The sequence below is a fragment of the Haliotis asinina genome, chromosome 3 (genome assembly GCF_037392515.1).
Source record: "Haliotis asinina isolate JCU_RB_2024 chromosome 3, JCU_Hal_asi_v2, whole genome shotgun sequence".
Classification (NCBI taxonomy): domain Eukaryota; kingdom Metazoa; phylum Mollusca; class Gastropoda; order Lepetellida; family Haliotidae; genus Haliotis; species Haliotis asinina.
The window spans coordinates 21554033-21567930 of NC_090282.1; the positions used below are offsets into that span (position 1 = coordinate 21554033).

The following is a 13898-nucleotide window of genomic DNA, read 5'->3' on the forward strand; positions in this document are numbered from 1 at the left end:
AATATACGTCACAACCACAACCGCTCAAACGATATTCAAAGTAAAACGCCGAAACTCTGTGATGCCCCATACCAATCATTGACCACGTTTTTCTTTCACAACATTACGGGTTATGATTATACAATGCCATTTGGAAAGCCATTAAATTTAAGATTTATTATTTTTGGGATTATACTTTCTTAGTAAAGTACAGTCAAATTCTGGTACTTTTTTGAGTCCCATCTGGGATTCGAACCCACACACCCAGAGTCAGACACCTAATCTGATGGTGTGGGTTCGAATCCCGGATGGGACTCAACTCAAGCTGACTCAATACTATCTGCTCTCCGTCAGCTTAGTGGGCGCTGTTCTCAGTGATGCAGTGCTACCACAACCATGTTCCAATCTGAAACTAATATAAACGTATGAAGCGAGGCATACATTCACAACCCTTCCAAAACACACGGATTTTGAAGATATGCACATACAAAACACGCCCATCTGCCAACCCACACATACACAGCACACATAGAGCTCCATACATGCACGACACTGATGATAACTTTCTGTAGGATTTCCTAATACTGTTTCTACTTTCACTTTCACTTTTGAAACATGTCTCTACTGGAGAAGTTGCACGTATATGATATCTATCTGTTTCCAACACATTTTCATGCAACATTGCCATTTCATAAGTGACACATCAAACAAATATTGGCGTAGAACATTTAGTATAAATAGTTTATATAGTTTCCATTTAGTATAAGAATCAATACTTATATCATTTTGTTTTAGTGCCACGTCATCGTAATGTTGGTGTAACTATTTTTGTTTTGAACCCAGATTCTGCTGATATTTAGGTGCGTGAATATCTGATATTATTCGACATTTAGCTGGGTACGAGACAACAGTTGTTGAGTTTTTATATATCATAAATGTGTATATGAACTAATATAACTCATGGTCACGGATAACATCTTGACACCACGTGATAACATTAATAGATGTGAAATATGTAGCGATACCCATGCGTTGAATGAGTTTCGGCGTGGCTTTATATAACTGCACAGAAACTTATCAGTAAGAGCGCGGTCCGATGGTATGGGGGACTACATCACAAAGCCTAAGCAAATCAATCGTCACAACCAAAACCGCCCAATCTCTGTGATCCCCATACCGATCATTGACCACGTTTTTGTACTAACCTATCACATCACCATTGGGCTTGTTGAACAGTGTTTGAAATGCGAATGTGTGTAATGTCGCCGTGAGTGTTTATATCGTGTCCTTTTCAAACAACATAGAAACAGCTGATTCATGTTAATGCCAAGAATGATTTACACGTCTGTAAATTATGTCACGCTTCATGCCATTGGGAGGAATGCAGGCATTAAGTGCATCACTTTGGGGAATGGCACCCTAGAAAACCTTCAATATCTAGGCACGCCTAAGGAATGCACCACTGTAAAGAGAAATGTTGTGAATTTAGCATCATACTTTAACTACCTACGTGTCAGTTTCATTTGAATGTATTCACTGTGATGGTTTTACGTCTTGTAGTTTCCTTTAAAGCAACAGTAATACAGGCCACAAGAACCGCCGCATAAAGCAGAGTACACACATAGAGTGTCGGTATTTAATGAAAAAAACACTGTAAATATTATGACTCCACTGTCATAAACCTTGTATATAATTGTCGGAGTATATACTTCCAAAAGCATTATGTATTCATTCCTGGAGAATCATTCTCCTAACATTACTTGACATAAACTACAAGTAAATAACTGCTTAAATTTAGACATCTATGTTAAAACCGAAAAGAGGTAGATACCGTTTGTGTCCCTTGTATTGTCTCCAAGTTTACCACATGGTCATGTAACGTGTCGAGCACACGTTAAATGTTATCTACTCTCCATCATACATGGGTTCTGTGGGTGGCAGTGCCAGAGATGAAGTACCACGACCTTCACCTGCTGATTCAGATTCACTATACTTCTCAACACCACCAACGGTGATTCAAGTACAGCAGACAAAACACTCAGTGCTTGTACAGATATGTTCATTACTGACTTGATGACGGTGCAGGTCTATAGACAATGTATCACAACACGCTTTTGAGATGCTTGATACTTTCCTGTTGAATATTGTCAAACATAAGTGATAAAGCTTTCATTCAACCAATCGGGACTGTTTGATAGAATTAATATCACTGTTTACCAAAGACTTATCAGTTCGACAATTCATAATGAGTAAATGAAAGTTAAACATCACATTGCCGATGTCATATCCTTGTGCGTTTTACTAACTTATATGAGAGACGGCGCACTTATATGATATCTTCATGTTTCCTTCGCATTTTCACATGACATTGTCTTGTCATTACTGACTCAACAAACAGACCTTAGAGTACATGAGCGTTTTCTTTAAGTAATACATTTCGGTAGTTTTAATGCAAGTTTGGTTTAATCCACTGTCAATTCGTGTGTGTTTCTTGTAGCGTTATTTACAGACACAGAGAGACTCCTGTCGACATTTCATAACGGAATGTAGATACAAATATATCAAAACCTGCTATTTATACGTGCACAGAAAATATCAAATCCTTCTTAAATTCTTTAGTTAGTCAGTAGAATAGAATTCACGTTAACCCCTGAGAATACCCACTACCAATTGTCTACCCAAACTAATTCCAGTGTAAGCAAATGAAAAAGGGATGAAAGTGAAATATCTTCCGATTGAAAATATGTCAATCTTGCGAGAGTACAGTTGTTCCAGTTTCCCCAAGATGGTTTCCTATTTTATATATATTTCTCTGTCCATGTATTACTTAATCCATCAGGCCCAATCAGAATGGTAATCCTTAGTCTTGTGTTTTCACTGCGTGGTAAAACAGCGACAGCTGTGTTAATCGCCACCTAACCTCCCAAATGCCCTCCTCTTCATCGGTGAAGAGCACGAATGTTTATGATAGAAAGGGCCGACAATGTCCTGTGACCAATAGAGAAAGGACAGAGAAGATGCTCACTTATTCGTTTCATACTCTATTCATCATCACACAACATCAACCACTGTGTTATTTTTGTAGACGAAAATTGCATCACACCGATATGTTATCACACCACACTGATGGTGAAACTCATCCTGTCTTGACGTCCGCAGTTAGGAAGAGGAAGTTATATGTCAGGACACCCTTGAAGCATATGTTTGAGGTCATGGCTTTCATCATCAGGTACATCGTTGGGTTATTTGTATATGCGTGCATTTGCAATAATAAACACTGACATGTTAATACACAACAAGGTAACTTGCTTCCATTCAGATACCCACACTCGCTCGAGAAAAACGTTGAAACTTCTTGAAAATGTATCACATTAATAAGCTATTGTCAATGCTAGGTTAATTCAGTATCATATAACATTTTGCATTCCCAGGTTTATTTGTATCAAACAGATTCCTGAGTAAAAGTGTTATCTAGTGAACATGTTATCAAATGTAACGTGCCATGAGACAATGCCAGCCTTTAGGCCAATGAGTATGTTCGTTAGACTTCCACGGGATACTGAGGTCATCCGGGGAACTTCCGCCATCTTCCGGCGCGTGTTGTATGATGATACGGAGGGGACAGGACATTGGTTTTTCAACGATGTAACTCTAACACATTCAGCCAAGACGCAAAGTGCTGAAGATGGCTGAGAACGTTTGAGTACAGAGTTGACCGAGACAGAACATCAGCTCATCTCTCGTTGAATGAAGGTAAGTGAATGGATGCGTATCCCAAATGTATGGTCGCGATGTGTAAATAATAGGGTCTGGACCAGACAATCCACTGATCAAGAACAAGAGCATCGATCTACGCAATTCATTGAATAGAACGTAACGGTTCACCCTCTTCTTTAGATTTCTTTTGTGTATGGTAGTAATAATAACATAAATATTTAATGCCAACTGTCATCGTTGAAGATTATGAAAACAAATGATATCTATAAACATTATATCCTCGATTACATGGTCCTGAAATCAACAGTTTCAAATTGAGGTGATTTGAAACCTCTGAACTTTACAGAATCGTGATAGAAAACACCCTATGTCACGACTCATGTTTGTATTTATGAACAACTGTCATTCCTTCTAAATACCCAGGTTTAGTATGATTGCTGTTGGGTAACCATCTGAGCCGTGGCAATCAGGGTTAGAATTGGCCTTCATCAACCCATGCTTGTCGAAAAAAAGCGTTAAACGGGATAGGGTGATCAGACTCTCTGACTTGGTTGACATGTCATTGTATCTCAGTTGCGTAGATCGACATTCATGATGTCAGTCACTGGTACTGGTTCAGACTCAAGTCAACGATTACTAGCAGACTATAATCATGTGGCTGGACTACTTCTGGGTGTTGTGTTATCCAATAAACCTCGTTAGGTGTAATTTATAATGGTTCCTAATTGTGTTCTATTTGTTGCTTCAGCTATGTGTGTCAGCAGCGTCTTTAATCCACAACGACCTGTAATGCGCGATCCTGACACATTACAGAAGGAATGTGAAGACGTTTTGTGCAATCTATATTACTATTCTAAGAATTGACACTTTTTCATTTATGTTCAAAATGATATTGTTAGTTCTAATGCACGATAAATTGGTGATATAAGGAATGTTTCGTTGCTGTGGTGGTGGTACTGGTTAATATAAAGAACTAAATTTAAAGCAGAGAATAAAGTGTGGCCTGGTTAGCGTGATTATACCAATCTGAAATGAGCCCTGTGAACAAATCTCCTGTTGTATACATGATAGTTGTATACAGCTTGTCGAGCACTGTTTATAACGCGTGAGTTTATCGTGTTGCAGATAGTGGTGAGGTTTCTTGGATTGCCATTTTAGAAGCTGAGGAGATGAAGAATGAGGACTTCTTCATTCTGCACAGGCGAACTTCGACATAGAAAAATGTCCTCGTTCTTTGGTATTTGAGTTGTCGAGTCGCGATCCCTTCCACTTACATCAAATTAACATATGAACTATCACTTTAATAGCTTAATTTAATTTTACTTGATTACGGACTGAACTGAATGATTCTTTTCAAACGGAAACAAGATACCTATCTATTGTCTCAATGCACCGACCGATCATAGTATCTCCTCCCCATCTGTTCTGTGGGTGTCAGCGTCAGAGATAAGTGAACCACCGCCGATATGCAGAATTATTATATTTCTCAACGTCTGAGACGTTAGTTCAAAAACAACATGCTAAGACTGAGAGGGTATAGAGATATGCTACGTGGCTGATGTGATGAACGTGTAGGTACGCCAGTTATATGGACAGATGTTTGGGATGCTCACTGTGTTGCCGTTGAAAAAATAAGTTTCAACTGTATCGTAATTTCTGAGAGTTTGTTACATTGTCATGTAACATGTACAAATACCAATCACTGACCACGTTTTCCTAAACGAGATCATGGGTTTGTTGCGCACTTATATTCATAAGTGTCGTTTCAGGTTGCTAGCTCATCACATCGTACTTGACGTAAAGTATATAATAGATTTGAGACATCTTTGTTAAACTGACACCATTTACACACTTATTGTTTCCCTCGTAATTTCTGAGAGTTTATCACATTGTCATGCAACTTGTACAGATACCAATCACTGACCACGTTTTTTTACACGACATCACAGGATTGTTGCGCACTGTCATCAATGTGAATGTCTTTGGTAGAATTTGACATATCAGATCGTGTTTCTTTCAAATAACACTGAAATTAACATCAACTTGTATTTTTGAAAGACAGCTGATTTATGCTGATTTACGATTTACTTTGATGTAACACTTATCTGATCAATTGTGTCACGCTGCCAGAGCTTTGGCGAAATAAAGGGCCTTAGATCACCTCTCTGGGGAAGCTCTGTTCCCGGAAATCTTTTCACGGCCAGTGTATCATTTGAACCATCCATATTAAGACACCGGTTCGCCTGAAGACCGCTCTCTATACAGAGAAATGTTGTGAAGGTATCACTAAACTGATAATGCCATTATTTTCACACCTTCGGGTCAATTTCATTTGGATATATTCCCCGTGTTGGCTTTTACTTTTATAGCAGCAGTGATAAAAATCATGTAAAATGGTATACACAAGACAGTTCACTCAAGATGAGCCTGCTATATGGAACCAACGTCAATATTTTGACAAGTGTCTTGACTGTGAGGTACAAGTTGCAAACATTGTATCCGTGTTCGAGCAGTTACTTGTTGCTGGATGTATTTCCCAGTGCATTCTTCTCCCAGTCCTTCTTTCTATCTTACTCTCGTTGTCTCGGATATTTCCTGTTCCGTGACATAGGCATTTTCAAACTTGCCACTCACCGTGGGGGTGAGTTGTTACATCCCTCGGCAATACACCACCTTCTACCGATGTTTATCAATTTTACAGTAGTACATGAATTCATAATATATCTGTTATAAAACATCGTGTTGCACGATAGTATTAATCAAACATCGGTATCAACACGTAAGTGTGGGTGATGTCTGCTTTCCTTAATGTGCTCATAATATTCTGTTTTGTATCAAGTATAATATTATTTTAAATAGTGGAAATACCATATTTGTAATGCATTTCGTGCAGTGGTAAGATTTGTGCAATTTCATATATGTCACTTCATGTCATGCCACGGCCGAGGTGAGTTGTTACATCTTCGGTCATACATCACCTTCTGCTGTTGCTCCTATACGTTTACAGAATCAACAAATTTTAAAACGACTAAGCGTTATAGTCCATTAGAACAGAGGCCTGGACCCACGACATACACTACATATTCACATATTCATGCACAAAGAACTAGTTGGTGCAATTTCAAAAAAGGATGGAATTAAGACTGAAGTCTTTGATAAACTAAAACCAGCACACCAGTATCTCTTAAGACTGTCATCATTGACTCCGCGTGGCCATGGAATATATGGCCCGATTGTACGTCAGATGCTATCTGCTACCTGTCAGTGTTGAGGGCGCCATTGCTAGAGATAAAGTGTCACCACACCCGTGCTCCAATCTGAAGCGGCTCAGCCAACGGAAACTATTAAAGGAACTAATATAAACGTATGAAGCGACGCTTACATTCCCAACCCTTCCACAACACACAGATTTGCATGCTACATACATGCAAAATACGCATATCCCTCAACCCATACAGACCCGTGAAGGTCCCGGGGTAGAATAGGCCTTCAGCAACCCATGCTTGCCATAGAAGGCGACTATGCTTGTCGTAAGAGGCGACTAACGGGATCGGGTGGTCAGGCTCGCTGACTTGGTTGACACATGTCATCGGTTCCCAATTGCGCAGATCGATGCTCATGTTGTTGATCACTGGATTGTCTGGTCCAGACTCGATTATTTACAGACCGTCGCCATATAGCTGGAATATTGCTGAGTGCGGCGTAAAACTCAACTCACTCACTCACTCAACCCATACATACACAGCACACACAGAGCTCTTTACACATAAAACACTGGTGACAACTTGCTGTAGGATTTCCTAAAACTATTTCCACATTCCGTTATTGACGACACACCATGTCTGTACTGAAGAAGTTACACGTATGCGATATCTATCTGTTTCCAAAACAATTGTATACAACATTGCCACTTCATTAGTGACACGTGCAAATATTCGCGTACATCGTAATGTTCGTGTAACTATTTTTATCTTGAACACTGATTTAGCTGATACTTAGATTGTATTTGTATATATGTTGACAATATATACTCGGGTAACACTAAAGTGTTTTATGGGAATAAGGCGCAACATCCAATTGACCTGTACGTAAAACCCAATTTGTTCACACTATTTTCATGGTACGTGATTTTAATCGTAGTATATATACTAACCAACATAAGAAACTCTGAATTTTCGTCTAGTTTTTAAATAGAATACATAAACATGAATGCTTACTTTTAAGGGTTTTTTTTCGAAAATTGCTTTCTTTTGCAGTTTTGTGTATATATTTTTAATCTATGACGAAATAACTTTTATTCATTATTAAATTATATCTGGTTATAGTCATGATACGGATGCAATACTGCCGATTTGACTCTAAATCTTAACTCACTCACACCCAGAGACCCTGTTTCCTCTTGCGTCAGCAGGACCTACAAGGTGTTGGGGCTCGTACCAAATGAGGTTCTGACATTGCCGACATCGTGTGCACACTTGCGTTATCGCATTTGCGTCCATGTTGTTTTTGTGACAGGAAAATGACTTGTTGATTTTTTGCTGATGTGATCAGCACAAGACGTGTTTATGAAGACGTATTCTTTGCTGTCAGCATGTAATTCGTGAGTATCATTGTTGGACATTGTGGACGTCAGCATAAGACATTTTGATTGTCTTTAATTGATGTCAGCATGTGTGCGACTTTGAACGAAGCAAGCTGAAAATTTCTTTTGAGTATTTGTACTGTTACAACATAAACATGGCCATTTGAAATGGTTGTTTGATGTTTTTGTCTGGAATCTTTGGAACTGTTCTTTTTAAGAAAGTGATTGTTTTTCAGATAGCAGCTTCTCTCACCAGAGTGAACTTCCTCCACAATCTTTCAACTAGGCTGCGTGCAAACGTCTGTTCATGCCTATATTTTGTCGATCATGGCTACTGGCGGAAAAGATGACTGGGAAGGGTGTAATCAAAAAGAAAAGGAAACATCAGGAAACCGGGACATTCCAAGTCCAATACGTTCAATACTGGCAAGTAATTCCTTTACTTCACCTCCTAATGCACAGTATTTATACAGTATTTACCAATCTCATCGTTGTACTTAGCCCACTTGCATATTTCGCACCCACCTTAGCTTTGCTGTGACTCTCATGAGTGCTATCCATATTATGGATGCAACCCCGTAAGTTAACGTATGTATGGTGGACTGGCAAGCTGTGTCTCATGCAGGTACTACGATATTTAGAACGTAGACTATTTCAAAGTGTGTAGTCCGAACATTCGAGGTGTAACACGTTATGGATACAAACATCTACGTTCAGGTATTATATAAACAACACTGGATTTTGGTTTATTCTGTATTTTGTTGTCCTCTGTAAGGTGTACACTCTTCCAAGTGAGTAATGTTTAAATTGAAATATCTCATGAGTGGGATACTAAGTAAATCTCCCAAGATCTATGAAAAACAGCAACACCCCAGGAATAGATGGTTTTCCAAAAAACTAATATATAATAACCAAACAGGTTATTACTGAAAACTTACGATTACTGTATGATGGTCTGTTTGAGTCAACTATAAGAAGGAGTTAATAAACCTTCAGTGACCTGTTCAAAATTTAATTGTATATTCTGGGAGAAAATCTTGACCGTTTTTCAGCTGTTGTAAATCCATGTTGGAGAGACGCTTTTACTCCTTGGGAAAGGTATAGATCAAATTTCACCACTGATGAGAACAATCTTCATAATATTCTAGCTGAGCCACTGTGGCTGAATCATCAATGTAAACAGTCCAAGTTTACAATACGAAACTGGTAAACAAAAGGTGTCCATTTTATAAAAGACCTTTGCAACACAAATGGACTGCTCCCCCGTGAAGAATATAAATAGGTATAGGTATCTCATGCAACTTTTAGTAAACGGGTTCGTCAAATTCATTTGTAATCAGTGAATTAAGGAAATTGCATATCCATGTATGTCGATAATAAGCAGGTGATGGGACATAAAAGGCTTATTTGCCACGATAAGGAGTAGATGGTCGACTAGCTGTGATATAGGGCTGAGAATACCCAGAGGCCAAAAGAGAAAGTATGCTCCCTTACACGTTTCAGATTTTGTGCACCATTTCACAACTCCAACACATGAGGTATCCGATTAAGTTGGCATTATTATCGTCGTATGTACAGGAAGCTCACGCCAAATATTGAACATATAATTACCTTCGTTTTTCCATCATTTCAGTCTCTAAACTCGTGGATACCATCGTCATACGGGTTGGTAGGTTACTTGGAATGTCTTTATCGCACTGTTAGGACACTGTATTTGCCACTTTCAAAAAGAGGTTTAATACATGTTTATCTTGCAGTAATAGATACTTCATTTGTAAAAGGAAATGATACAACTGATTAAAGTACAAACATTTGGAAAGGCGTTTTCAGCGAGTTTGGGGGCTAGCAAGACTCGTTCTCTGTTGTCCATCGTAATGACATCGTGTGATGAAAATAGCAGCCACAAAAAATAATAAATATAATGTAAAACATGGAACATAGCCTTCAAATCCAATACTCAAAATTCATTTTGAAATTTTAAATGATGGTAAAATAATACCTCCTGTCTTCAGTTTTTCACTTCGGCTGTTTTCTTACAGGGAGCAATTGGTCCAAGAGGCGATATGTTGCATCTTTCAAGTTCATCGTCTGGTACATTGTTATGTGTATATGTGTGTATCCGGAATGAAAAGCACCAAAATATTAAAACAACATCGGTAATAACTTCCATTCTGATATCCATACTCGAGGAAAGTAAAACGTTCTTCAATATGTATTACACCAAGGGATTAATATTATGGGTTAATTCAGTAGTAGTGTACCTTTATGTATTTCCAGTTCTATTTATATCCCCCGGATTCCTGATACTCTAGTAAAAGTGTAATCATGTGTTATGTGTGAGGACAATGCCGACGTCTAGTTTTCACTCTAAGCACAGTGAGTCTATGTTCGTTAGGCTTCAACAAGAGGCTGAAGAACCTCGAAGTCATCCGGGGAGCAGCAGCCATCTTCACATGTGAGTTGCATGATGATACGGAGGAGACAGGACAGTGGTTTTTCAACGATGTAGCTCTGACACACTCCAACAAGACTCAAACTACTGTAAATGAGAGGGAACGTCAGCTGACTGTGGCAGATGTGCAGTTTGGTGACACGGGGAAGTATGAGTATAGAGTTGGCCAAGACAAAACATCAGCTCATCTGTCGTTGAATGAAGGTAAGTGAATGGATGCGTTTAGTTTACGCCTCACTCCAATCATATCCAAAATGCATGGCCGCGGTGTGTAAATAATCGAGTCTAAACCTGACAATCCAGTGATCAACTGTATAAGCATCGATCTACGCAATTCATTAAATGAAGGTCGCGATTCACGCTCTTATTTAAATTCCTTTTGTGAATGGTAAGAACAATAAAGTACATATTTAGTGCCAAGTGACAATATTGAAAAATATGAAAACAAATTAATTCTGTAAATATTATTATGCTCGACTATATTTTCCTGCGATCAGTCTTAATTATAGGAAGTGTGATTTGAAACCTCCGAGTGAACAGACACATGCTAGATAGATACCATTTGTTTCTACACCTTTCTGTATCTTTGAACAACTGTCATTCCTTGTAACTACACGGATTTAATATGATTGCAAGCCAAGACCCGCGAAGATCCGTGTTAGAATTGGCCTTAAACAATCCAATGCTTGTCGTAAAAGGTGTCCAACAAGATCACGCCGTCGGGTTCTCTGGCTTGGTTGGTGCATGTCATCGTATATTTATAACTGCGTAGACAGATGTTCCTGATGTCAGTCACTGGAACAGCTGATTATTTGCTGTTGGACTCTTGTAGAGTGCTATGTTAAACAATAAACACACATATAACAAAATTCTATAGTAACCATTTCGTATATGCTGCAATAGAGGCATCATATTTACCTCGTTAAGTGTAATTTATAATGATTGAGACTTTTTTGTTATTTCAGCCATATGTGTCGACAGCATTTTGAATCCACCACAACCTGCACTGCGTCGAGCGTGACACAATACAGAAGAAGCTAAGCTCAACGTTAACATTCCGAAAATTGACACATTTTCATTTATGTTCCAAAGGACGTTTTTGTTGCTTCCAATTCTAAATAAACTCATGATTTAAGAAATGCTTCATTATTATTATTATGGTGCGGGTGCTGGCTAGTATAAAGAACTCGCTGGAAACACCTGAATAGCGTCATTATAACTATCTGAAGTCAGTCCTATGTAAAACAAAAGTTGCATATTTCGTTTAAAAATAACCCATATCAATCACTGTTCACAAACGTCTTGAGCAATCTCACAGGGGATTGTCAAGTACTCTTATGTTACACAGAACGCGTGGGTGCCTTATGTTGCAGACAATATTGGCGATGTCAAATCGTGTCCCCTTCCAATTACATCCAATGAGTAATTTATTATATGACCTATCACCGTATTAGCTTCATCAAATTTTACTTGACGTACGGGTTGAACTGAGTCATCTTTGCTAAAATGGAAACCAGGGACCATCCATTGTCTCCGAGTTTATCACGCTGTTTATCATAGTTAATTTTCAATGTTGAATGTTGGGTGTAATCTCCTACCCATCAGTTCTGTGGGTGTCAGTGTCAGAGATCAGTGAACCACCACCGCCATTCAGATTCATTATATTCTATTCAAAATATTCACTATTTTCTAATGAGATAATTTCTCACGGACCACTCACCAACCTGCGCCACCTATCGATTGTTTACTTCATCAATAGATCATCACGGCTGTGAGCGAAAAATGTTCAGACATTCATCAGTTTGCGTAGGTAAAGTCATCTGCTTTAAAAACTAATGCAACTTTATGTCTAGCACGCAGTGACACTTTTCGTGTGATCTTTACAAACATTTTCTATAAAATTATTCAGCTTCAAAGTTTTCCAAACACCGCTCGTCAGCTAGCTGATGTAATCAATAAAAATAATCACGTGACCTAAGGAGGAATCCCTGCTCTATGTTTCTAAACTATGAAAGCCCGGTAGGGTCATCTCTCAAGTTGTTATTTCATGTTCCATTTCACATATCTTGTTGATCAACTTTACATATTTTGTGGAAATTTATGCTGAAGAAACGTGAGTATTCTGTACATTCTAAAATCATGGACTGTATTACAATTTATCATCTTCGTTATTACTGTAATCCTACTTTGAATTGGCTGCCCATAACGTTTAAGATTGTGACATGCTGTGCACAGTTGGTCTAGAGGGAATGCCACGGAAACATTCTATGGCAAGCATGGGTTGCTGAAGAACTGTATATATTCTACCCCGAACCTTCACTGGTCTCTTCCATTACAGTCTCATATTGGATATATTATATCCACTGTATAGTATTTCAATAGTTCTAACACTTGCCTTTAAAGCAACAATAAAAAATAGAGTCGTACACACATGGCGTGTAAGGGTATTCTACAGAAAAAACGTAAATATTTTAACAAGTGTTTTGACTGTAAATCAGAAGTTACAAACATTGTCTAATGTGTTGGAGTATATAATTCCAAAAAATGTCCATATATTCACAGGCGGATAATAAGTCTGCTAGCAGAATCACATTCTTCTTGATGTAAGATGAATAACTACTTGAATTTATTCGCGGCATTTAGAAGTTGTTGTAGACGACTAATTACTGAAACGAAATGATAAGTTGAATTGGCTATGTCGGAGCACATAGAAAATAACCTGAATCATGCAGTCTTGTGGAATAACATCAGGGTACTTTCGAGCTGTAACAATGACTGGTGAAAACATCAGGAGACTCTAGAAATAAAGACACATAAACCGGCAATGAACCGTGACAGTGGTGTCTACCTCTTGATTAACCTTTCTTGATATTTTTTGATAGATGTGAAATTTCTTATCTTTTCATTCTGAGATACCTACTACCAAGTACTCATTGTGCAATTAGCATTGATTGTGTGTTAGCAATCAAGGTTCAACTCTAGCATAAATTTATCACCATTATGTAACTAACAGGTCACATTTTCAACCACACTCATACTGTCAGTTCACCTGGTGAATTGATCTGTAATGACCCCAAAACGTTGGGTGGAAAAGATTAAAGAACATTATTCCATAAAATATCTTCATGATACTTAAATTTAGACATTTGTGTATAGACAGAAACCATG

The 13898-nt window shown here is 38.3% G+C and overlaps 1 protein-coding gene across 1 annotated transcript; it reads left to right on the plus strand.

Moving 5' to 3' along the window:
- Window positions 1–3561: 3561 nt before the first annotated feature.
- LOC137276655 (titin-like) lies at window positions 3562–11869 on the plus strand. Its single transcript, XM_067808272.1, has 6 exons — window positions 3562–3732; window positions 8515–8704; window positions 9912–9947; window positions 10318–10369; window positions 10674–10934; window positions 11696–11869. The coding sequence occupies exons 2-6, from the start codon at window positions 8606–8608 to the stop codon at window positions 11749–11751; spliced, it is 504 nt and encodes a 167-aa protein (XP_067664373.1). The 5' UTR covers window positions 3562–3732; window positions 8515–8605; the 3' UTR covers window positions 11752–11869.
- Window positions 11870–13898: the final 2029 nt, after the last annotated feature.